Source organism: Macaca mulatta, chromosome 5 (assembly GCF_049350105.2).
Source record: "Macaca mulatta isolate MMU2019108-1 chromosome 5, T2T-MMU8v2.0, whole genome shotgun sequence".
Classification (NCBI taxonomy): domain Eukaryota; kingdom Metazoa; phylum Chordata; class Mammalia; order Primates; family Cercopithecidae; genus Macaca; species Macaca mulatta.
Genome location: NC_133410.1, coordinates 24,685,784 through 24,710,520, shown reverse-complemented (window position 1 = coordinate 24,710,520; position 24,737 = coordinate 24,685,784). Strand labels below are relative to the sequence as shown.

Below are 24,737 nucleotides of genomic sequence, written 5' to 3'. Positions count from 1 at the left end.
TTTTGGGTTTGATTATTTTATTTATCCCTTCCCACAACCAGTAAAAAAAAAAAAAAATTACAATCAGGCCTGGTGTGGTGGCTCACGCCTGTCATCTCAGCACTTTGGAAGGCTGAGGAGGGCGGATTGCTTGAGCTCAGGAGTTTGAGACCAGCCTGAGCAATACAGTGAGACCCGGTCTCAAAATTATTATACAATCAATGCAAGTACAAAGATTCAATTTTTAAAAATCACCGGAGTACAAAGATGGCCACAGCCCCCGCCCGGGTTTAACTTACGTATATACAGAGTGGGTGGGGCGGGCATGGCCACAGAGGTGGTATTACAAAATATACAAAGTGGTTTCTTTCTTTACATTTCATAGAAGAACCCTGCCTCATTTCCAAATGAGAGCACTAGGAGCACAAATCATCCAGACCGTTTACCATATAACTTATGAAAAATGCTGTACAGGGGTGTGACTATAAATATCGAGTATTCGGCTCTGGTTGGGAATTGGTATCTACAAGGGGGGGGGTCAGGGGAGGACTGTCTGATATCCTGACCTGCTGGGGTGGTGGAGAAGCTGGGATGGGGGAGGCCCCAGTCTTGCCACACAGCTACACCCACTCCTCCTTTCCTAGATAAGGCTGGAGCTCACTGGCCGGGAAGAATTGGAATGGCTGAGGGTGGGGCGGGGGCAGTCGTGTAATAAGGCAGGAGGCTGTGGAAGGCACAGAGAAGGCATCTAGGATGAGAAGGAGCACACCCCTTTGACCCGGGGACATACCTGTGCTAGACTGTACTCAGTGATCCCAGTTCACTGGGCAGTCCAGTTGGGTACAGCTTTCCCCAAAAATCTGGAGTTTTACAGGCATGGAAAGAGGACAACTAATCAAAGCCCATCTACGGGAAAATGGAAAAATGTTTGGAAAGAGATTCCAGTGGGTGGGTGCATGGAAAGAAGGAAGTAAACCCCGCAAGTCATCTTGCACAGAAAGTGAGGAAGCAGAGAGAGGGAGAGAGCTATTCCAGGCGCAGATACTCCCTGGGTTTCAAGGTGGCAGCATGCAGGCTACGAGCCTGGAGAACTTGCACGTTTTATTTCAAAAGATCCAACAGGGAAGGTTTTTGTTATCTGACCAAGAGAGGAGCATTAGGCTTTAGCCACAATGCTTTTTAATTTGGCTTCTTAGTTTGCTAAATTAAGAACCTGAGGCCCTTTTGGCAGATAAACCATATCCCCTGAATGCTATGCTACCCATTCCCCACTTTCTTCTCCTCCATCTGCCCCACTCTCTCTGTCTCTTAGGAAGACAAGAGCAGCAGGTGAGCACGTGTATCCAGCCTGAACTCTCTGTAGTTCAGGTGTGGCTCCCATTCCTGAAGCATGAGGACAAGGACACTCAAGTGAACTGCTTGGACTAGCACACCTGCCCACGTGAGGAAACCCTGACCGGGAATGTGGGGAGTAGTAGGAAGTGGGATAGACCCACACCTGTAGTCTGCAGTTTCCAAACAATGACACTATGTCCCCTGACCCGGGCTGATCTGGGGCAAGGAGGTCATGGAGCTGCTGCTCTTGGTTGCCAGACTTTGGTTTAAAAAAAAGGGAGAGGCCTGAGCTTCATAGTCACGGAGAATACACTTCCTTATCTTAGAGAGCCTCTCATACATTCCTTCCCTGGGCCTTTTCTTTCTGAAGATGGTTTTTGAGTCTGAAAACAGGTTCTACTGACCAACCCAGCCAGGTGCAGGATTAGACCCCCGTCCAGCCAGGTGCATTCTCTAATTCTCTTTAGGTACCGTCCTGTGCCTTCCTGGAGTAAAAGACTACTGAGTGACCAGGGGTGGGAACAAAAGTGCCCTGCAGGCCTATCCACCAAGCCAAAGGGAATCGAGTTAGGTAGGACTGCACCAATTTCATTCGCTAATGGGGAACAAATCTCCTCGAGGTGGTGAAAGGGTGCAGGGTGCAGAAGTGGGAGAGAGGAGAGCATGCAAAACTCAAGGCCCATCCCCCCACCTCTGAAGATCCGGGCCTCCCCCTACAAGGCTGTGCATTCGGTCTTTGAGTCTGGGGCACGGACCTCACCCTGAGCCTCTCTGCTAATGGTTATGTTATCAAAGGTCTCAGGGGCCTTGACAGGGACACCCTGCGCCTCCTGCCCCTCCTCCAAGTCCTGGCAGCACTTGCTGCAGCGGCAGCACTTGGGGCAGCCACACAGCAAGCAGCACACGCGGCAGCACACGCGGCAGCAGCAGCAGCAGGGCATCTGGAAAGGGCCGGTGAACTTGGAGATGACGGCGTCCCAGGGCTTTAGCGAGTGCATGCACAGTGGCAGGAAGTTCCAGTTCTGGAGTTTCTTGGGCAGGACGCGTGGACAGCGGGACTGCAGGAGTCGGAGGCACAGTACCAGGATGATGATGAAGACGACGGGAACCCCGACGCCCACCAGCACCGGCCAGCCGGCCAACGAGAGGCCAAACACCGTCAGCGGGATCAGGAAGAAGAAGATGATCAGGTAGAAGACGGCGAACCAGCGATACTTGGCAGAGATGTTGCCCAGCCCCTTGGCCATGCGGATGGGCAGACGAGTGAACGGGATCGGGTACCACAGTAAGATGCCGGAGATGTTGAAGAAAAAGTGGCACAGGGCGATCTGCAACACAAGAGGTTGGACAGGTGAGGGCCTGTTGCCTAATGGGGGTGGCAGTAGGGAGGAGGGGACGGGGGAGGTAAGCTAGCAGGCATCACAGGTAGCACAGTCTCGGGCCTTCCAGGCCTTCCTTGTCTTTGCGGTTCAGCCCAGAGGGTACCTGGTTTCCATGAGGACCTACTACATGTCTGGGAGGGCCAGGAGCACTCAACTGTGCATTAGCTCAATCCTCAAAAAACACTCTACAGAGTGTCAATCATTATTTCTTGACATGAGATAATGGAGGCTCCTCAACTCCCACAGGTGGGAGATGGAAGAGGTGGAAATTCACATCCTGGGAGCCTGGCTCCAGAGGCCAGGCGCTTAGTCACTTTTCCAAGGCTGCCAAGGTGCAAAGTACCATGCCCAGGCTATGAACCAGCACTGTCCAATACACTAGCCGCATGTCCACACTGAGATTTGCTTTAAGTATGAAATACACACTAGATTTCAAAGACTTAGTCCCAGAAAAGAACAATGTCAAATATCTCAATTTTTGACAGACTGATTACATGTTAAAGTGATAATGGTTTAAATCAAGCACATTATTGAAGAATGAATCTGCCTGTTTCTACTTTTAAAAATGTATCTGCTAAAATCTTTTAGGATGACATATGTGGTTAATTTATATTATATGCTTGAATTTCTATTTCTGTTGCATAGATTGCTTTGCCTCATCAGATCTTTATAGTAATCCTAATGAGATAGGGGTTATATCCTCCATCTTTCACATGAGGGAATTGACGCTCAGGTTAGATCACTTGCCAAAGGTCATTTGGGATGTAAATGGTGAGATAAGAATTCAAATCTCAGGCTGGGCGCAGTGGCTCACGCCTGTTATCCCAGCACTTTGGGAGGCCAAGGCAAGTGCATCATGAGGTCCGGAGTTCAAGACCAGCCTGGCCAACGTAGTGAAGCCCCGTCTCTACTAAAAATACAAAAAAATCAGTCAGGCGTGGTGGCAGGTGCCTGTAATCGCAGCTACTCGGGAGGCTGAGGCAGGAGAATCACTTGAATCCGGGAGGCGGAGGTTGTAGTGAGTGGAGATCACGCCACTGCACTCCAGCCTGGGAAATAGTGCGAGACTGTCTCAAAAAAATAAAATAAAATAAAATAAAACAAATAAATTCAAATCCCAAAGGTCTTGCACAAAGTAACCTAGATGGTCCACGCCAAGGAGTTCTCCTAATTGTAAAGTTCCCACAGGAGGCAGTGAGGAGATGGGAGGTGGTGGCTGTGCTTCTTAAGTACCCTTTCTACATCTATATCAAGGGGCCACCCCACTTCTGCTGAAACCACCACCAGTTATGGGAGTCTTACTGCCTGTCTCAGAACTGATAGTTTTGATTGTTCTCATATCAAGGTCCTGAAAACTTTACCTGTGGCTTCCCCTCCACATATCAGTTCCATCTTTTGGACAGCACAGAGAAAAGCCTGGCTCTTGTTAGAGACCAGTTTGCAAGACCATGTGTGGTCCCACCCCCAGGGCCCCTGCCCCCGGGCCCCGAGTCCTCACCTGGAGTGAACTCCTCAATGTATTGCCAGGGCTGGCTAAGGCGGCCAGGATGGCGGTGGTGGTGGTGCCGATGTTGGAGCCCAGCGTGAGTGGATAAGCCCTCTCAATGGTTATCACTCCGATTCCTTGGGGGGGATACAAACACAAACACATCAGCCCCATGGGATGACAGGAAATGGCAGTGGTGGCCAGAGCGAGAAGCTCAGGAATAACTCACCAATCAGGGGAGTCAAGGCCGACGTGAACACAGAGCTGCTCTGCACGATGAAGGTCATGCCTGCCCCGACGAGGATGGCCAGGTAGCCAGTCAACCACGCAAACGGAAAGGGGAAATCTGGAAGACAGAAGGAAGATATGTCATGGCCTCTCTGGAGAAGGAATGGGCTGATGGCCTAGGGCAGGGGCTGGGCTTACAGGTGAGGTTGTACAGGCACCTCCTCATCCTATATATGGTCTCAGATTACAGAGTAGAGTTTTAGAATCCAGTTTCATTCCCCATTGTCTTTTGCTCCACATATTCAGATGGAAAAACCAAGGATGCAGGTAAGTGTTATGGAAACAAAAACACAGACTCCCTGGTGGTCAGGTTAGAAAGAGTGAACCCACCCAAGTAACCACTCTCCTTCCAGAAAGGGCTGAGAGCATGCTTCCTCCCCTGCCCTGGCCTCCCATTAGCACCCACATTCGACCTTCAACCTTCATGTCCGCCTTAAGGAGCATCAGGAAAACACAGCAGCTTGGAACATGCCTACTAACTGAGTCCTCCACCCAACCAGCACCAGATCAGGCCCTGCATTTCCCACAAGCACTCAGAGTTGCTCTGTCCCCCAAGACAACCTGGGGTGGGGGGTGAATTTTCTTGGCTACATTTAACTGAATTGTCATGGAGTGATGATGTCATTGGCTTAGTGAGCTCTCATTGGCCAGGACACCCTACTTGGCAGGAAATCCTCTTGGCCAGCAGTCTCACTGGCCACCTCTAGATGCTGATGTATTTACACGTCACATTTCCTTCACAAGAGTGAAGGGAGGTGGGGGTGTGGGTGGACACCTGGGGTCCTTTTTCTAAGGGGTCTTGACAGAGCCAGTAAAGCCCTGAGCATACAGGAAATCCACTAGGAAGGAAGGCCTGATTCACAGTTCTCCAGATAGGAACTCCTTCTCAGGACCTTGCCAACATGCAATGGAAGCTTGGGCCTGCTCCCTAGACCCCACCCAGGACACCAAGAACATTTCCACATGAATGACATCCTCACTTCTGCTGCTGATCCAATCTGAGAGAGAAACTCCATGCAGAGGCCATTGCTAGATGGGAATCTAAAGCACTCTCACACCCCATGCAGTGGCCATGATGACACCATCCCTCAAGGCCCACAAGTGAGGGCAGTGCACCTACCAGTGTTGATGGTCTTCTTGATGACAGTGGCGACCTGCCCCTTGAGCACAGAGCCCAGGATCTTGACAATCATGATCAGGCAACCACAGAGGACCAGCAGGGAGATTATGAGCAAGATGATACCCACAGCAAGATCTGGGAGGTGGAAATTCACGAAGATATGCTGGCCTAAAAAGACCACGAAGAACCTTGTCAGGAGGGCATGGAGCCACCACGGCTACAGATTGTTATTTATTCCCCCAGATCCTATCTTTTCTATGAACAGATTCCTGGTTGTTAGTTTGACATATGGCAGCCCCAAATCAAGACAGCTCTTCTCAGCCTCCTTTGCAGCGAAGGGCACCACTGAGATTATGTCATAGTCAGTGGGATCGCATGAGGCTGGAAGATCAAGTGATGACTTTAAAAATCACACAACTACTCAGGGGCAGACCCAGCCCAGTTCTGTCTCTAAAGACCATGCTGTGGATGGTCTAATTTTTTACTAATGATAAGTATGCTTTGAGGGGTTCCATGGGCAAGTCAAAGTAAGGGGCATTGCTAATTATAAAGCCCCTTCTGCATCCCCTAGATAATTCCAGCAAAACATGGTTATACGAATTAATATATAACCATTATATAGTGCCTAGAATGTGGGAGGTGGTATGTTAACTTGATTCTTTGGGGTAATCATACCTAGAGTATTAAAGTATACTGCTCAAAATTAATGTGGTGGGAGGGTGGGAAGAGAGAAGCAGAGATATACAAAAGTATATGTAAGGAGTAATTAGAATAATGAAGGGTGGCTGGGTTGGAAAAAACATTACAGCTTGTTAATAATCAGAGCATCATGCAAGCTCACTGTCTGTTCAAGCGCTATAGCCCCAGTGCCCTGAAATGGGGCCCGCTGTACAGTGGGGACTAATTGAGCGAATACATCTGTTCTATGTGGGTCCCACATCTTCCTTCAAATCTGGTTGTCATCTCCCTAAAGTTATTTTATTTTGACACAAGCTACCTCCCTGTTGCCCAGGCTGGAGGGCAGTGGTGCGATCTTGGCTCACTGCAACCACTGCCTCCTGGGGTTCAAACAATTCTCATGCCTCAGTCTCCAAAGTAGCTGGAATTATAGACTTGTGCCACCATGCCTGCCTAATTTTTTTGTATTATTTGTAGTAGAAACAGGGTTTCACCATGTTGGCCAGGCTGGTCTCGAACCCCTGGCCTCAAGTGATCGGCCCACCTTGTCTTCCCCAAAGTGCTGGGATTATAGTCATGAGACACCATGCCTGGCCCCTAGAGTTATTGACTAAAGGAGTCTGAACAAAGCACGTACAGGAAACCCTATAGAATCTGTTGGGCTTTTCTGAGGTGGTGTGGAGCTGGCAAAGGAAATGGACTCCAAGTTCCAGTTTTGCCCTTGCTGTGGGACCTTGGGCCTGTCACCTCAGTTCCTAAGCCATAGTTTCCTCTGCTGTGAAAGCGTGTGGCTCCTGCTTGATGTAGGGCAGGTGCTTAGTGACTCCTACTGTCCTTGTCTTCACTTATTGGGACTTCACACAGATAAATACGTCACCCCCAGACAACACCTGTCATAGCGGCCAATCCACTGAGCTCCACTCACATTTGGCGATGTTCTCCTTGTAGGTCACGTTCTTCATGGTCCAGATTTGGATGCCATCCGTCCAACAGAGGGAAGGGGAGGTGCAGTTAGCCATTGAGGGAACAGTGACATTCATCTGGGTCTGGATGACAAACATGACAAATGCCCACAACGTTGGCTTTTAGTGGGGAATGGGAGGCAATGGCGGGGGTGGGAATGAACGGGCACAGACACCACACACGGTGCATGTAGTGTGGTCCCAACAGAACAGTTCCTTTCTCTCGAAGACTTATTTGTCACCTTTATTAGAAATCTCTTAGAATAACTGAGGACAACTGAAATCAGCCTTCACCATTTAAAAACATCTAGTTTGTTTATTTTAGTCTCCAGTCTTTAGCACCCCACAAAAAAAAAATACACGTACACCCCAGAAGCAAGGGCAAGCCACAACCCAGGTGCAAAGCAGGCTGGGTAGGTTCCTGACAGAGGGCATGAATGCTCTGGGCCCAAGCAGGGGGAATACTCTGGAAGACTCTGGAAAGTAAGAGAGACGATACTTGCTGCCAACACCCATAGGGCGTGCTGGACTATTTCCTTCCACAAGTCCCTCCAAAAATGAGAACAGAATGGCAGGCAGAGCTAAGTCTTGTCCAAGAGGCATGGAAATAACAAATCAGGAATAATGTATCCCCGGGATGGGGCAAAAGGGAGTCTGTCTGTCCTACTGTTTACCTGCATTCAGCATTCATTCAGGGACTTGTTTTCTAAAGGCATTCACTGGTCACTTTTGATTTTTCAGGGGCTCCCAATATTTCTTTCCTCTGACTTTCTATTTAAATTCCTTGAAGGCAAGATTTGGCTTAATGCTGAGATGCAAAGGTTCACCCACCCGGGAATATCTTGGAAACGTACCATGTTGGTAAAAGTTTTGCACCAAATCTTGACAAGACTCTTGTTTTTCGCGGTTTCATCGTTCATTGCAATTTGGCTGATAACTTTTTTATCCAACTGTGGAAACAGTAGACAGGAGACCATCAGTACATCCTCAGAACCGATTTAGGACACAAACCCAGGGGGTTGCAGTGAGAGGGGCTCTAAGGAGATAAATGTGACTGTGAGCCCCCAGAGAGGCAAAGTGGGGCTCGCTCTATCTGCAGAGGCACTGATATCTAGGGAATAGGCAGTAGATAGTTTCTGGATGACTGAATGGCCAAGAAAACCAGTAAGAGTGAAATCACAAGGTCCTAGCAAGGACCCAGGGAGAAGGGGCTGAGATGACTCTAGGCGGGAAAGGGTAGAACATACTTTATTAAGTCCACCGGTGTTGAGGACAGCAGTGGGAACAAAGTGGTCTCAAGTGTCCAGTCTTAAGAAGCACCTCCACCCCAATAAAGGTGGCATATCATGGAAGTCAAAGTAACCGTCAAGGTCACTCTATTAGGTGGTCCTAAAATTCTGCCTCACTTGGCCTTTTCCAGAGGCAGCTACAGAGTAGTGTTTATTCATCCATTTATTTTTTAAAAACAATCTCACTTTGTCACCCAGGCTGGAGTGCAATGGCACAATTCTCAGCTCACTGCAGCCTCAACCTCCCGGGGTTCAGGCAATCCTCCTGCCTCAGGCCCCCACCTAGCTGGGACTACAGGTGCACGCCACCATGCCCAGCTAATGTTTTGTATTTTAGTAGAGATGGGGTTATGCCATGTTGGCCAGGCTGGTCTTGGATTCCTGACCTCAAGCAATCTACCCACCTTGGCCTCCCAAAGGGCTGGGAAAACAAGGGTGAGCCACTGTGCCAGGACCAGAATAGTGTTGTAGACACTCTATATCTGTCCGCTTAGGTTGGGGATGTTGTGGATAGGAAATTTGTCTCTTTCTCTCTCTGAAGGAGCCAAGTTACCTGGACAATGAGCTTTGTGAAGGGCTTAGTGATGACTTTCAGAAGATCGGGTGCATCTTCTCCATTCTTGAAGTGGAAGCTCTCCACTATAAGCTGGGTTACGACCTCAAGGTAATGGGTGGCCACCTCCACAGGCAACAGCACCAACACGGAGAGCCAGTTGAAGAAGTCATGGACAGTGGCTCCTGCAAAAGCTCTATGGGAGGGAAAGCCCAACAGCCAGATTAGTCACTAAGCAAGTGGGCACCATGTGAGGTGGGCCATTACCTGTGTCATCTGCCACCCTCTGCTAGGTGTCACCTACGGAAGTGTGCACATGTATGCAATCTCATTTCTGTTCTCTCATAGCAATCCCCAAAGTGGCTGGTAGCTATATGCCCATTGGCCAGATGAGGAAGCTGCGGGCCAGCAAGCATGTTACGGCTGGAATAATTAGCTCAGCAATTACTGCTTCGAAGAATTGCATCAAGGGCACTTTTGTATCATGTATATTGAAGCCCACCTTCTTTTGGAAAGGTGGGGACCAGTATGAAGGCAACCAAAGCCCTCTATGAGGAATTTTCAATTGTTCCAAACACGTAGAAGTCATAAATCCCCAAAGCAATTTTTAAAAATTTAACTTAAAAAGACCTCCACGCAACTGAATTCTTAAACTTTTTTTTTTTTTTTTAAAGATCTTGAAAGTGATGAAACATGAATAGTTTCCACGGGAAACAAGGCTAAAATATTTTGCATCCATCTGAGGAGGTTCAAAGATTCCTGCTCGATTCCATCTTATCTCCAGATTTTAAAAACTCTGTTTGGATGTTGTCTTCAATGAAACAACTTCCCTTTAAAAAAAAAAAACTGAAGGAAAAAAAAAAAAAAAAACCTAGCTAGAAGAGGCTGAGAAACACTTAATTTTCACATTAACCTTTTTGAAAGAAAAGAGTTTCCAACTGTCTACTTGCTCTATTTTCAGATTTTATGCATGCCAGAAACTACATTTTGTTTTTTATTAACTTGTAAGTGAAGAACAAAGAAAAGGTGGAATGGGTTGAGCTGACCGAAAGTGGAAGTTTTAATAAGTTATAATTATGACCAAACAAAACAATATTTATTTATTAATTTTTTTTCTTTTTTTTTTTTGAGATGGAGTCTCGCTGTGTCACCCAGGCTGGAGCGCAGTGGCGTGATCTCGACTCACTGCAACCTCCACCTCCTGGGTTCAAGAGATTCTCCTGCCTCAGCCTCCAGAGTAGCTGGGACTACAGACACTTGCCACCATGGCTGGATAATTTTTGTATTTTTAGTAGAGATGGGGTTTCACCATGTTGGTCAGGCTCCTGACCTCAGGCGATCCGCCCACCTCGGCCTCCCAGAGTGCTGGCATTACAGGCATGAGCCACCACCCTCAGTCCTAATAAATTCTACTCTTCTAACTGGCCTTGTTTCAATTCTGCCACCCAGCGGCTAAGTTTCTAGCTAGAGTTTGCATTTATTTAGCGAACTCAATGTGCTGGGTGCTCTACCTGCTGGATTGTATATTTAATCCTATGACAACGCAGTGGTGAGAGATAGTATTATCCCTGCTCTGCCGATCACGGAGCTGAGTCTAATCAGCTGGTGAGTATGTGATCCAACCCTAGCCATACCTCCCTGTGATTACTTCTAGGAACTCCAGGAATGAACCTGATAAGCATGTCATCTTTGACTGGTTAAAAGTAGTTACAACAACATGGCCGAGAACAATAGAGCTGATATCGCAAAGGCTGGTTTTGAGCCTCTTACCTTCTGAATTCACTTCGGTCTCCCACCTGCATGAGCGCAACAATAGTATTGGTGATTGACGTTCCAATGTTGGCCCCCATGATAATGGGGATGGCAGCCCGAACAGTGAGCACTAGAGTATGGAAAAGTGCCATTAGCAAGCTTAGAAAGGCAGCTTGGAGACAGGCTAAAGTGATCCATGCTGATATCCTCTAAAGAAGTAGTTTTTATCCCCTATGCAAGTGAATTCTTAAACTTTTTTTTTTTTTTTTTTTTTTTGCACCTCACTATGCACCTCACTATGAATCTGATGAAAGTGCCTTTCTAGATTCCTCCCTCCTCCCTATTGCAGATCCAAGGCTAGCCTGAAGGAGACCCGGAGGCACCCACTGATTAAGGACTTAGGTGGAGTGCCAGGGCTTGCACGTACAGGTGAGTCAGTTGTGCATGGCACAAAGGCTCGCTTTTAAGGAAGCATCATTTTTTTCCTTCTTTTTTTTCTTTTTTTGAGACGAATCTCGCTCTGTCACCCAGGTTGGAGTACAATGGCGCGATCTCAGCTCACTGCAACCTCTACCTCCCAGGTTCAAGCGATTCTCTTGCCTCAGCTTCCCGAGTAGCTGAGATTGGAAGCACGCACCAGCACATCCAGCTAATTTTTGTATTTTTAGTACAGACAGGGTTTCACCATGTTGGTCAGGCTGGTCTCAGCCTCCCAGAGTGCTGGGATTACAGGCGTGAGCCACTGGGCCCCACCAGGAAGCATCATTTCTGTGCTAGATATCAGACACTTCATTCCAGGCAGTGTAACTTTTTCAAACAAAATCAGCATATTGCTGCACTTTTTTTGACATAAACAAGTAAAATATTTTGAAAGTGTAATACCTTTTTCTAACTGGACCGGAAACATTCTAGTTAATTTTGGCTACGATGCTGGCTTGGGAAGAAAAATAGTTCTGGCCAGGGGCAGTGGCTCAGGCCTGTAATCTCAGCACTTTGGGAGGCCGAAGTGGGAGGATAACTTGAGCCCAGGAGTTTGAGACCAGCCTGGGCAACACAGTGAGACCCAAGTCTCTATTTAAAAAGAAAATAGAGAAAAGAATAATAATAATCAGTTCAAACTGGTCCCCCTCAGAGAGTCTGTCCAACCTAGCCGCAGCAATTATCAGGCAGGTACAAGTTTAGTGTGCCATCTCCCCAAGCTCAGTTGTCCCAGAGCAATTTGTGATGAGATTAGTTGTCTTTCTGCTTAGCACTGAGAGTTGCCCAGTCCCAGAGAACTAACTTTCTGCAGTGATGGAAATGTTCTGTGTCTCTACTTCTCAGTAGGGTAGCTGCCAGCCACAGGTGGCTCTTGAACACTTGAAACGTAACTAGTACAACTGAGGAACTGAATGTTATATTTTAATTTTAAATCAATTAAGGTTCAATAAAATTAATATTGCCACATGTGGCTAGTGGCCACAGGTCTGGAAAGCACAGTCCTAGAGAATTCAGAGCTGAGAACTCCAGCAGCAGGGTCTATTTCCAGATCCTGCCATTGAAATGGAAACAGGAAGTTGCCTTGGATCAAGAGGGGAACACACTGTAGCCGGGACAAGATAGCAAGACAACGGTAACAAGGCCTGGACATATTCAGTGTGAATTCCTGCCCACCCCTTCCCTCCCCCAGACAGACAGAAGAGTGTCTGGAATGCAGGTGGGCTCATGGGTGCCCTGACTCACATGAAGAGGCCACCATGCTGACAACGATGGACGTTGAGGTGCTGGAGCTCTGCACGAAGACGGTCACCAGCACCCCGATCACCAGCCCCAACAAAGGGTTGGACATAATAGAGCTGTTGCTGAAGAACTGTCCTGCCATTTTTCCTGGGGAAAAAAAACAAAAAACAATCATAACGTGATCGAGGGGGATTAGGTAGGCAATGAGTAAACAGAAGCCTCCATCCAAGGCCAGCTGGCTGTGGGTTGGAGAGTCCAGCCTCCAGTCTCCATCCCGGCAGTCACCCAAGGAATCTTGCTTCCCCATGTCTTTTCCCAGTGCTGCTGATAAGGCAGGAAACCCACTGGCTGCCCACACGTGCCTCCTGTCTCTGTCTCTCTGCCCTGGTTCTCGACCCACTGTGAGCCCCCAGTTACTCTTGTTCCTTCGCCCTGCATCCTCCCACTCTTCAAACACTCCTCGGTCAGCAAGCCCTTCCATGCTCAGGAGTCCAGCCTCAACTCTGTACTGGGACCAGTGGGTGCCAGTGAGCCTCCTGGATGTCTCTGGGGTGTATACCTAATTCAGATTTATCCTCCAAGAGTAGATCTCTCTATCCATCCTTAGCCCTAGCACCAGCCTGTAATTGAATGCTGGGAGAGTTATCCTCAAGAGTGTGCCTGAGACCATCAATGCATTCCCAAGTCCATTGTATAAAGAAGATGGAAGCCCAGAGGATGCAGATGAATTGTCCGAGATAACCAGACAGCAAAGCCCATAGCCGATGTTCCCATGGACCAGGGAGCCCAGAAACAATGTTCAGGAGGCTGGGCGCAGTGGCTCATGCCTGTAATCCCAGCACTTTGGGAGGCCGAGGCGGGCAGATCAACTGAGGTCGGTAGTTAGAGACCAGCCTGACCAACATGGAGAAACCCCATCTCTACTTAAAACACAAAAATTAGCCAGACATGGTGGTGCATGTCTGTAATCTCAGCTACTCAGGAGGCTGAGGCAGAAGAATTGCTTGAACCCGGGAGGCGGAGGTTGCGGTGAGCCAAGATTGCGCCATTGCACTCCAGCCTGGACAACAAGAATGAAACTCTGTCTCAAAAAAAAAAAAAAAAGGCCGGGTGCGGTGGCTCAAGCGTGTAATCCCAGCACTTTGGGAGGCCGAGACGGGTGGATCACGAGGTCAGGAGATCGAGACTATCCTGGCTAACACGGTGAAACCCCGTCTCTACTAAAAAATACAAAAAACTAGCCGGGCAAGGTGGCGGGCGCCTGTAGTCCCAGCTACTTGGGAGGCTGAGGCAGGAGAATGGCGTGAACCCGGGAGGCGGAGCTTGCAGTGAGCTGAGATCCGGCCACTGCACTCCAGCCTGGGCGACAGAGCAAGACTCCGTCTCAAAAAAAAAAAAAAAAAAAGTTTTTGCCCCTCATGTTCTCCCATGGATGCCTACCTCCCCAACTCTCCCAAGCCACACAGATGGGTTCCCAAGAGAGGCACCAAGGGTTGCAGAAATCCATGGTCCTTTGTGACACCCAGATCTGAGACTGAATCTTACTCTGCTAATTACAGGCTGTGAGTCTCAGGTCTGGTTCATGATATCTCCGTAAATGGGAGAGCTTTGGGAAAGAATGTTTGATAGAGGGCCCCCAAAAATGCCTGCACCTAGTAGACACTCAGAGTGCTGCCTGTTTGTTTCTGATGTCACCATTGAGGTACCAAGGTAACCAAGCACATGGTGACTTCACTTCCGGGTTCTCACACTGCATGGGCACACGCAGCCCTGAGGGCTGTGTAGGTAACTACAATGGATGCAGATTCCTCCAGCCCAGAGAAGGGGCTCTGTCCTTCCCCCAGCAAGGGCCCACCTTTGAAAGGGCGCTCTTTCTCATTCCAGAATTATCTCTGGTGGGGAGGATATAGGAATTCCTTGGCTAAGTTTTTATGTCAAACAACTTCCTGCCTGGGGTTTGTGGACAAACTCAACTGGCTGATAGCTTGGAATAGTCTCTAGCCCCAGTTCCTGGCCTAAGCCACCTGGGCCAAGTCATAGCCCTTTGTGTAGGCCTCGGTTTTCTCTTCTGTAACAGAAAGCATAGACTTCATAAATGATCTGAGGTGGGTTCCAGTCCTAAAACACTCGAGGAGGCTGCAGCTGGAGAGGGCTTGCTGAGTTTTATTCTCGGAACCACATTTCATGATAACGCCCCTCACCCCCAGACCTTTCGGTCTTTCATTCTTACCTCCAACCAGCTGGAAGGCGCTACTAAGAACATCCAGGGAGCACACAAAAAAGTAGAGAAATCCAAGAAGTAAAATCAATCTCCCAATCCCTTGGAAGACACAGAGAATCTTCCCTTTGGTGTCTCTCTCTGCAGCGGGGTGGGGTGGCGGGAGAGAGAGAAAGGCATGAAACTTTTAGTGTTGGAAACACTGAGAAGTTCGTCAATGAGCTCAGAGCTCCCCCCACCTGCCCTCCCTTCCCAGCCTGGCAGCCGTAAGTTCTTATGTCTAGCGAGGCTTACAGATGGGACGCAGCCATCGCTGTAGCTTTCAAAGCAGTTACCACTGTGGTCCATTTAGCTGAAACCCCTGGTAAAGTGCCTCTAAAGGATTTGCATTTGGGAGGAGGGGTTCAATGTGGTCTGTGACAGAAAAACCAGGCTCCATGCTCAGCTGAGCCACAGTGTCGCTGAGTGAGGCAGTTAACAGCACTCGCCACCTGCTAAGTGCAGGGTCGGAGATAATGGCTGTCACGTTCCGAACAGCAGAGTATTTTCCAGAATGCAGCTGCACAGCAGCAATCAGCCTCAATTTATGGGGGGCTTGGGGCATCATACATCCTGGGATGCTACATCGTTCATCGTTAACTACTGTTTACTCCACTGGCTTTTAAAATGGTTCCCATCTTACCCCTCCCAGCTCTTTCCTTCCTACCTCTCCTCCCCACCCCACACCCCAATCTCCTTTTTCCTCCTTGCTGTCTAGTTCACTGGCAGACCTTCTGCCCTACATACACTTGGAAATGAAACAGTGATTGTTTGCACCAGCTGTCTGGCTGCATATTTTGTTTTTCTAGAAACCTTCCCTAATGCCCATATTTGGGTGAGGAGACCCCTCTGAAATCTCTCTGAGAAGAGGGGCCTTTTCTGTTTATCACTGTATCCACAGCATCTCCAAACCAGTACCTGGAAACTGTTCTCCCACAGCGAATTATAAGGAGCCAGACAATGTCCATCTTTGCTACAACCACAGTGCCGGGCACATTTGTTGAATGAATGACCCCCAATTGCTCCAACATGCTTTGACTCAACCTCAAAGATGGGAGGGTGGCCAGACACCGTGGCTCATGCCTGTAATCTCAGCACTTTGGGAGGCCAAGGCAGATGGATCACAAGGTTAGAAGTTCAAGTCCAGCCTGGCCAACACGGTGAAATCCCATCTCTATTAAAAATACAAAAATTAGCCTGTAATCTCAGCTACTCGGGAGGCTGAGGCAGGATAATTGCTTGAACCCACGAGGCAGAGGTTGCACTGAGCCAATATCGCACCATTGCACTCCAGCCTGGGCGACAGAGCAAGACTCTGTCTCAAAAAAAAAAAAAAAAAAAAGACGGGAGGGTGACATCCCTAGCCAGGACCCCTGCTTCAAGGGCATCAGAACAATGAAAAGGGGGGAGGGACACGAGGATGGTGACACTGTGAACCACAGGAAGTTTCCTGTTTCCTTCCTGAATGTCTCAGCTGGCTTTACTCTTACCTGACCACTTGATCCCCGAGTCCTGAAGCGTGGGTAGGTTCCAGGGGTCGTCCACCTCAGTGGGCTCCTCTATCAGTGTAGCCGTGGAGTAGGTCGGCAGAAGTTCAAACTTGGTTACAGGTACCTCAGTGTTATCTGCTGAAACAAGCAAAAGGGGTCATGAGGAATCAGACCTGGGTCTCCTGCAGACCCCTCACAAGAGGCCGATCTGCAGACAAACGAGCGACACTTACTTTTGTTGGTCTCTTTGCTTTTATCAGGGGTGATGGGTTGCTGACTTGTAGCCCCTTCGAGGTACTTACTGGGGTTGGGCTGGGCATCTCCCAATTCAGGCCAGGGAGCCATGGTCTGTGGATGAGAAAACAGTTTAAAGCAGCAGTCATGGAAAGGAGGCGCACCGAGATGCTATAAGAGGAAGAATCATCAGTTGCAAAGCGTCTACTGGGTGGGGGGTTCGGGGGGAGGCGGCAGCAAAAGGAAGGGAAGGATTTCATACTTATGCCCCCTAAGTGTGGCATCTTAAGCGCCATATTTCAGTCCTCTGTGGTTCCGCCTCACTCACCCGGTCACTAAAGCAAACTACTTCTTACAATGTTGAGTTAGCTGCACGCACCACCTTTAATCTCCTAAACTTGTTTTTGTCTTGACTCTCTCCTTCAGTCAAAAGCAGGGAGCAACGGGTGCCGTGGCTCATGCCTGTAATCCCAGCACTTTGGGAGGCTGAGACAGGTGGATCACCTAAGGTCAGGAGTTCGAGACCAACCTTGCCAACATGGCAACTAAAAATACAAAAATTAGCCAGCGTGGTGGCGCATGCCTGTAGTCCCAGCTACTCGGGAGGCTGAGACAGGAGAATCGCTTGAACCTGGGAGGCCTGGGAGGCAGAGGTTGCGGTGAGCCGAGATTGCGCCATTGCACTCCTGCCTGGGTGACAGGAGTGAAACTCCATCTCAAAAAAAAAAAAAAAAAAAAAGGCAGGGTGCAAGCCCATTCATCTTTGTTGTCTCATAGCATACCAAATCCTCACAACCCTTCAATGGCACTCCATCTACTTCTTATATCAAGACAAGTGCACTGCAGATCTATGCAAAACCTTGTCCGGTGAAATATAACAGATTTATACAACTTAGTGTGTATGTGAATATATATGCAGGGGCCAGGCGAGGTGGCTCAGGCCTGTAACCCCAGCACGTTAGGAGGCCAAGGTGGGTGGGTTTGAGACCAGAAGTTTGAGACCAGCCTGGGCAACATGTCAAAACCCTGTCTCTACTAAAAAGACAAAAATTAGCAGGGGGTGGGTGCCTGTAATCCCAGCTACTTAGGAGCCTGAGGCATGAGAATTGCTTGAACCTGGGAGGTAGAGGTTGTAGTGAACTGAGATCATGCCACTGTGCTCCAGCATGGGGGATACAGAGCGAGTCTCTATCTCAAAAAAAAAAAAAAAAAAAAAATATATATATATATATATATATATATATATATATGCAAGTGTTTGTATACCATCTGCGTGTTTTACCTACCAGCCAGGGCTTCTGTGAAAAGTGTGATGGACCTGGTTTTAAAATCCAGCAGTGCCGCCTATTAGTGGGTGTGTATTTAGGCAAGTCCCTTTATGCCTCTGAGCATAAACTGCCAGTTTATCCATCTATAAAATGGAACAGTTCTTGCAGGGTTATGAGACTAATGGTGAAATTAAAAGTCTAGAAAGTGACTGGCATTGAGGAGGCATCCAATAAATAGCAGCAATTATTACTATGTCATGTTGTCTGGATTAATCATCCTTTGTTAGAACCACATTCTTTTCAGCCTTCATAAAAGACCTTCCTACAATCCATTTTCTTCACAAAGCCTTTCTCAGTTACAAGGCCCTTGACACACCTCACATTCCAGTCCTTGCAGTCCTTTTTCTTTGACACTAGACAATTAGTCCTTGTCCATTAGACAAAGCAGTCCAAAGGACTGGAAAAAGGCAATTCACAGAAAAGGAACAAATGGCTAAAATGCCCATTAAAAAAGAAGCAATCCAAGATGGGTGCAGTGGCTCACGCCTGTAATCCCAGCACTTTGGGAGGCCGAGGCGGGTGAATCATCTGAGGTCAGGAGTTCGAGATCAGCCTGGACAACATGGTGGAACCCCATCTCTACTAAAGATACAAAATTAGCCAGGCGTGGTGGCGCATGCCTGTAATCCCAGCTACTCAGGAGGCTGAGGCCGGAGAATCACTTTAATCTGGGAGGCAGAGGTTGCAGTGAGCCGAGATCACACCATTGCAACCCAGCCTGGGCAAGAAGTGTGAAACTCCATCTCAAAACAAAAAAAAGGAAGCAATCCAATATATTCAAACTAAAACAGTGACAACTATCAAAGTAGCAAAAAGAATTTAAGTTTATTATGCTGTGCTGGAAAAGATGTTGTGAGTTGAACACTGCTAGAAGCTCCGGAAAAGTTAGCAAACTGTCCAAAGTGTCTTACGTTCATCACACATCTGTGACCCAGTCATTTCACTCTAGGAATCAGGAAGCTAGGAATATTTGCTCTCAGAAATACCTAATCTGCACTGATCACCTCTTCCAAGAGGGCTTTCTAGAGCGTAAGTCCACCTGACCCCTTTCCTCTTCAACCTATTTCCTGCTTACCAGACTGCAAAGCCTACCAAAAAGGAGACTTTGTCTTGTTCATTACTTCATCTTCAAGGTCTTAAGCTCTGCCGGGCGTATTTATGACAGAATGAATGGGATGTAGACCAGAAAGATATTTGCTGCTTTATCATTTACAGTGTTAAAAAATAAAATAAAAAAAAGAGAAATTACTCCTTCTAACTATAGTATGTCCATACATTGTAAGAGTATGCTATTAAAAAGGTTATACTGCATCAGTAAAACCATAGGAAAATGCTTTAGATAAACCGTGAATCTAAAGCACTTCTTTTTCCCATTCACAGCATCATCTCAACAAGGCAGACAAGATCCAGAAATGTTCTCTGGGGTTAAAGTGGGTGGTGAGACTGTGGGTGATTTTTTAAATTTTCTTCTAAAATTTTCAAATTCTTTTAAACGATGCAACTCAACCCCTAAACCCACAAAGGTAAGATGGCTCAGTCATACCTGGAGAGAGGGAATCACAATGGAGGGGGTGCTGGTTCTGCAGAGGCCTGCCTCTGACTACATGCAACCCTGAGCCACTCTGAGCTTCAGTTTCATCATTTCAAAAATGGGGACAATACCATCTCGCTTACTGAGCTGTTATGAGGACTAATTGGTTAATAAGTGTGGGTGAGGCTACAGCATGGTTCCTGGCAGAATAAACACTCAGAACTCTTGTTTATTCTTCATGACACAATGTGGAAATGCACTGTGTCACGAACAATAAACAAGAGTGTTTATTATGTGGAAATGCATTGTGGGTGCACTGTGTGTACCCTACACCATAAGCTCTTCATCTCCAATGTTCAGCACGGTAATGAATTTCAGTCAATATTTGAATAAATGAACCCAAAGCCTTCATGGGAGAAAGATGCTAACATTTGTTTTGTGGCAGGGGAGTGTCCTATGCAGTTTGTGACCTCATTAAATCTAATAAGGAAGGAGTTTTTCTTCTCAGTGTACAGACAAAGAAACTGAGGCACAGAGAAACAAAGAAGCTTGCCCCCAGCTACCTGGAGCTGGTGTCAGGATATGAACCCAAGACTGCTGGCTCCAAAGCCAGAAGCTTTTCCATAGATCTCACAGCGAGGGGCAAAGGTGGGAGGAGGAATTCTCCAGCCCTCAAAGCACCAGGGCACCCAAGGACCTTAGGTCTAGGCACATTGAGGGCTCTGAGTGTTTTCGGATAGCTAGCTAGATTGGCATGTCTACAGGTCACTCCCACGTGGTCATTCAGATGCTGGAAATGCCCACCCAAGAATGTTGCAATGGCTGAGCAGGAGCATGTGGTTGGGGGTGCGGGGAGGAGGGCGGGACGGGGGCGGGTATTACATGGTGCAGGCAGAGAATGTACCCTGGAGCTCTGAGCCCCTCTGAAGCCTTTCTCCTACCCTCATAGACCTGGCGTAACCACTGCCTTGTTTTCTCCCAGCCTTCCCAAGGCCTCACTCCAGCACATTCTTGCCACCTACCAGAAGCAGCAGAGGAAGGGAGAAGTCATCATTTGGAAGATTTTTACTAAAGCCCAGGGAGGGGCTCCCCTGCTGCCCACACTGGCCTCTATAACTGAGCTGCCTGTGTGCCTCACCCTCTTGGCTCCACTTCCTGTCCCACATGGGCACCCACTGCCAGAAAGAGCTCTTATACTTTCTCAAAGACCCAGGAGAGGAACTTTCTTGACTCGTCTCAGACTTGGGAAGCAGGGGAATGTAGGGCACCTGGCAATCACCCAACCCCTACATTCACATTGTTTGGGCTTCTCCAACCAAGGCCTGTTCCGGGGCCCCTTGTATTCAGAGCAGCAGTCAAGGCCATCTGAAGAAATGGGGAGAAGAGGAAGCCCAGGGCAGTGGTCCTGTGAGGAACCAGGACATGGACACACAGTCTCCCACCAGATGGTGGCCTTCACCAGCACAGGGAGTAGAGTACGGCCACTGTATCCACAGCACATAGGACAGTGCCAGGCACATGGTAGCCAGCAGTGTTTATTAAGGACTTTGTGCCTGGCACTTGCAAATTGGTGCACAAATTTACTCACAGCATTTCATGTATCTATGTAAACTAGAGTCTCCTTTAGAATGAACAGTATCCTCGTTCTAAAGAGGGAAAACCTGAGCCGCAGAGAAGGTAATTGCTTCAAATCACATAGGCACCAAACACTGCAGAGATAAGTTCAACCTTATGCAGGCCAATGTTCTCAGGATGCCCAGGAAAACTTTCTTGTACTTTGAAAGAATGACTCCGTGCTTCAAACATTCCCAAGAGGGTGATGGCTCTTTTTTCTCTGCTTCCCTTACAGCCATCACAAGGAACAATAATCACCCCTATAGGCTAAGGATGGTGGCTCACACTTGTAATCCCAGTACTTTGGTAGGCCAAAGTGGGAGAGTCCCTTGAACCTGTGAGTTTGCAACCAGCTTGGACAACATAGCGAGACCCTGTCCCTACATTACTGCTAATAATAATCTCTTCAAGGACACAGTGGTGGTAGTGATGAGAGGAGTCAAAGAAGCAATTGGCCTGGGCCTCACATGGCTAGATAACTTCAGTTTACATTATTGATGTCACACACTAATAAAATTTTAAAGACATTTATTCTATCACTTTAAACTTCGGCCATATCACCAAACCTCACCCTCACCATGCACTATCAATTTGTATTTTTGGCATCTTAAAATAAATCCTGTAAATAACTTGTAACTATAACAGTTACGCTGCATTGTATTGGGGGGGAGGTTAAAGCAGTTAAATTTGTAAATATAAACATCTTAAACATACCACAATCTTTTTATAGCCCTCTTTTTGTACCTTTGCATTTTTAAAATTCACTGAGATGAATAAATTCCCTTGGATGTCCTGATTGCTCCCTGCTGTCCCCAGAATGGAAGTGGGGGTGTGGGTGAGGATGGAGGGATGGAAGATGCCTGAAACTGGTTATTAAAGCCCAGTTTATTCCAAAGCACTCTGATTCTGAGAGGCTGTTTTCCTCATTACATTGAATTCGGGCTATTTTTGTGTCCCCTTTGTGTCTAACAGCAACAATCAGAAGCCCATCTTCATACCACAGGGCACTTGCTTCAGTGAGACGGTTGAACAATCTGGGAGAGTTTTGGATGGGGCAATTTGTTTAGTATCCAATCCTTTTACAAAGCACGCCCTTCTTATCACCCATTTCCCAAATTACAAAAGCAGAGAAGATCATGATCAGCTGGCATGGGACAAAAGAAGCAGTCTTTTTTATTTTCATTTTTTTTTAAACAATCTGAAACAATGGCCACTCCCACAGGCACAGTTTTCCAAGAATACCCAACCCAGGACAAGTTAAAGAACTGCCAGCACACAAGGGAAGAAGGAAAAAGGAAAGAAGGACAAGGCCCAGAGCCATCAGGGCTAACACATAAACCCCCTGGGGCACCTGAACAGGAAGAGCGGACTCGGAGTGATGAAATCCATAAGCTGCTTCCATGAAATTAACATGTTTGAGAAAGGGACCTCCTCAAAGAAAACGAGATTCCAACTCTCCTCAGCGCAGTGCGAGCCACCCGTGGCAGGCATCGCTCCACAGAACGTGAACTACCTCCATGCCATGCAGCCCCCTACTTTCTGGCCTGAGGATGCGCAGTCCCCGAAGCCAACCACTTCTGTGCACATCTCCTTGTAAGTCATCTCCCCAGCCTGCTCACCCATTTCTGGCTTGGAAAACAGAAATTGTGGGCTTTGCTCCCCAAGACAGCTGAAGGACGGACCCTTTGCTGATGGCCACGGGCCCTAATAGAAACAAACTAAGGCTGTCTCCTAGGTACCCTAAATAACTGTAAACAAGCACTGTAGCACGTGGAAGTCACACTTGGGTGGGGGGCAGTGTCGCATCACCAGGCAGCCACCACAAACCTAGAATTTTCATGTTCCTGAGCTGTCGCATTCCCCTTCTTATAAAGGGTGGAAGACGGCAGCCCAGGGGCTCACAGGGACTAGCGTTAAGTCACATAGCTAGTTGGTGACCCAGCCACAAAGAGCCTAGCCATCCTGATTCCTGGGTGGAGCCTTCTATCCCCTGGGCCTTTCTCTTCCAAACCACGACTCTCAAAACAGTGATCATTTTAGAATCCGCAAGTGTGGTTGATTAATAACACTGTCAATAGTAAGAGTGTAGCAGTAAGAGCTGTAATAAAATCAGTAACCGTGACATTAAGAAGAAAACAGCTTGAACATTGTGAAAAGCTTTTTTTTTCACTTCTGTGGCCCAAAGCCAGCCAAGTTCCTTGAAGTCAGCATCGAGGGGTATTTACAAGAATTAAGTGAATCAAAGTCCTTGAAAGAGCCAGGAAGCGCCCCTGCCCCGGCGGCGGTACTCACCAGCGCTCCCTCCGCAGGTGCTGGGCTGGAGGCGGCGGCCAGGTGGAGCGCAGCGCCCCGGGTATATATGGCGAAGGTGTTGCGCAAAGAGGCCTGCGGCCGCTGTCATCACGCCCCTCGCACATTCCAGGACCGCCTGCCGCCGCCGCCGGGGCACTGCCTACCTGCCGCCTTAATGAGCCCATCGAGACTTCGCCCGCTGCGCGGAGAAGACGGGCGGCCGACCAAGCTGCCGAGAGAAAAGCTCCGACTGGCCCCGCCGCGCGAAAGGGGCCGAACGGCCCCGAACGGCCCTGCGCCCCTTGGCGCCCCGTGCGCCCTAGCCTGGCTGGTGCGCGCCCTCTCCCGCCCCGACTCGGTCCGCACGAGATTCCCGCAAGTGCGGGCTAGCGAAGCTCCCCCGCTCCTGCCTTCTCCTCAAGAACTTGAACCTCCTAGTCTAGTTCCTGTGAGGCTGAGGAGGTCAGAGATGTGAAGACACACATAAAAACCAGTTGGAAAGTCAGGGATAAAGCTGTCAGAAACCAAGCCTGGATTGTTCAGCTTTATCAGCCTGTAGGGAGCTCTCTGCCTTGGGAGTCTGGGCTCTAGGTTCGCAATGGGAAAGGCTGGGACCGTCAGGCTGAGGAAAGGGAAGGGGGCTGTTATCACCGCTCGGTCCTAAGCCTGCTGCAGACATCCTGCTCTGCCTTGTGTCACCTGCGTGTGTATACAACAGTTCTCCAAACCGCTGTGAGATAGGATGTGTCCCAGGGAGAGTGCACCCCCGTGCTTATCGCAACAGCTTGCCCCAGTTCTGTGCCGGGCACTGCTGGGAGGGGCTGTCTCCAATGTGCACACGAAAGCCTTCCCTGGGGCTTAGAGTGGCTCCCTTTCTAGCTGAGGTTTAAGGGGTTAGGGGACATGATACAATTACCCAGGATTTGCTAAGCAGGAAGAAAACCCGCGGCTTGTTCTGAAACCCAGACCCTCTCCTCTGCTACACTCTCCTGGTTTTATAGTGGAGCAAAGTGAGGCTTAGCGAGCTTACTCGTTGCCCAGCTCCTCACAACAGCCGAAGCGCCCTATTGGAATCAGCTGGTTTCATTCCAACACCGAGTTCTCTCCACTGTGCAAGGGGAAGGAGTCGGGAGCGCAACTTCCAGAAACCACAGAGCCTGGAGCTCTCTGGGGCTGGTGTTGGCCGTGGTTAAGCACACTGACTCTGGGCCCAAACTCCGGGAAATCAGTTCCCTGTTCTGCCCTTGCTTTCCCTGGCTCCGTTTGCTCATATGCAAACTGGGAATAATGGTCCCTGTTAGAGTAAAATGAGCTAAAATATGTAAAGAATGTGGAATGGTACTTGGCATATAAATAGTATTCAGTGCGAGTTAACCATGATCGTTTACACAGGGAACCTCTGGTGTTGGGAGAAGATGGGTGGGAAGCCTTGATTAGACTCATCTGGA

At 48.4% G+C, this 24,737-nt stretch overlaps 1 protein-coding gene across 4 annotated transcripts; it reads right to left on the bottom strand.

The window, feature by feature from the left end:
- SLC34A2 (solute carrier family 34 member 2) lies at positions 1-23,440 on the bottom strand. 4 transcript variants are annotated; one of them, XM_001082788.5, is made up of 13 exons: positions 23,290-23,440; positions 16,524-16,638; positions 16,291-16,428; positions 14,774-14,902; positions 12,547-12,690; positions 10,843-10,954; positions 9,073-9,268; positions 8,085-8,180; positions 7,194-7,314; positions 5,591-5,758; positions 4,412-4,528; positions 4,195-4,319; positions 1-2,642 (listed from the first exon to the last, which is right to left on the bottom strand). In XM_001082788.5, exons 2-13 carry the CDS (start codon positions 16,633-16,635, stop codon positions 2,028-2,030), a joined length of 2,073 nt encoding a protein of 690 aa, XP_001082788.3. In that variant the 5' UTR covers positions 16,636-16,638; positions 23,290-23,440; the 3' UTR covers positions 1-2,027. The 4 variants fall into 4 exon arrangements, with proteins under 4 accessions (XP_001082788.3, XP_014993608.3, XP_014993609.3 ...); XM_015138122.3 differs by having other exon boundaries at positions 16,291-16,425; XM_015138123.3 differs by having other exon boundaries at positions 16,593-16,638.
- Between the last annotated feature and the right edge of the window lie 1,297 nt (positions 23,441-24,737).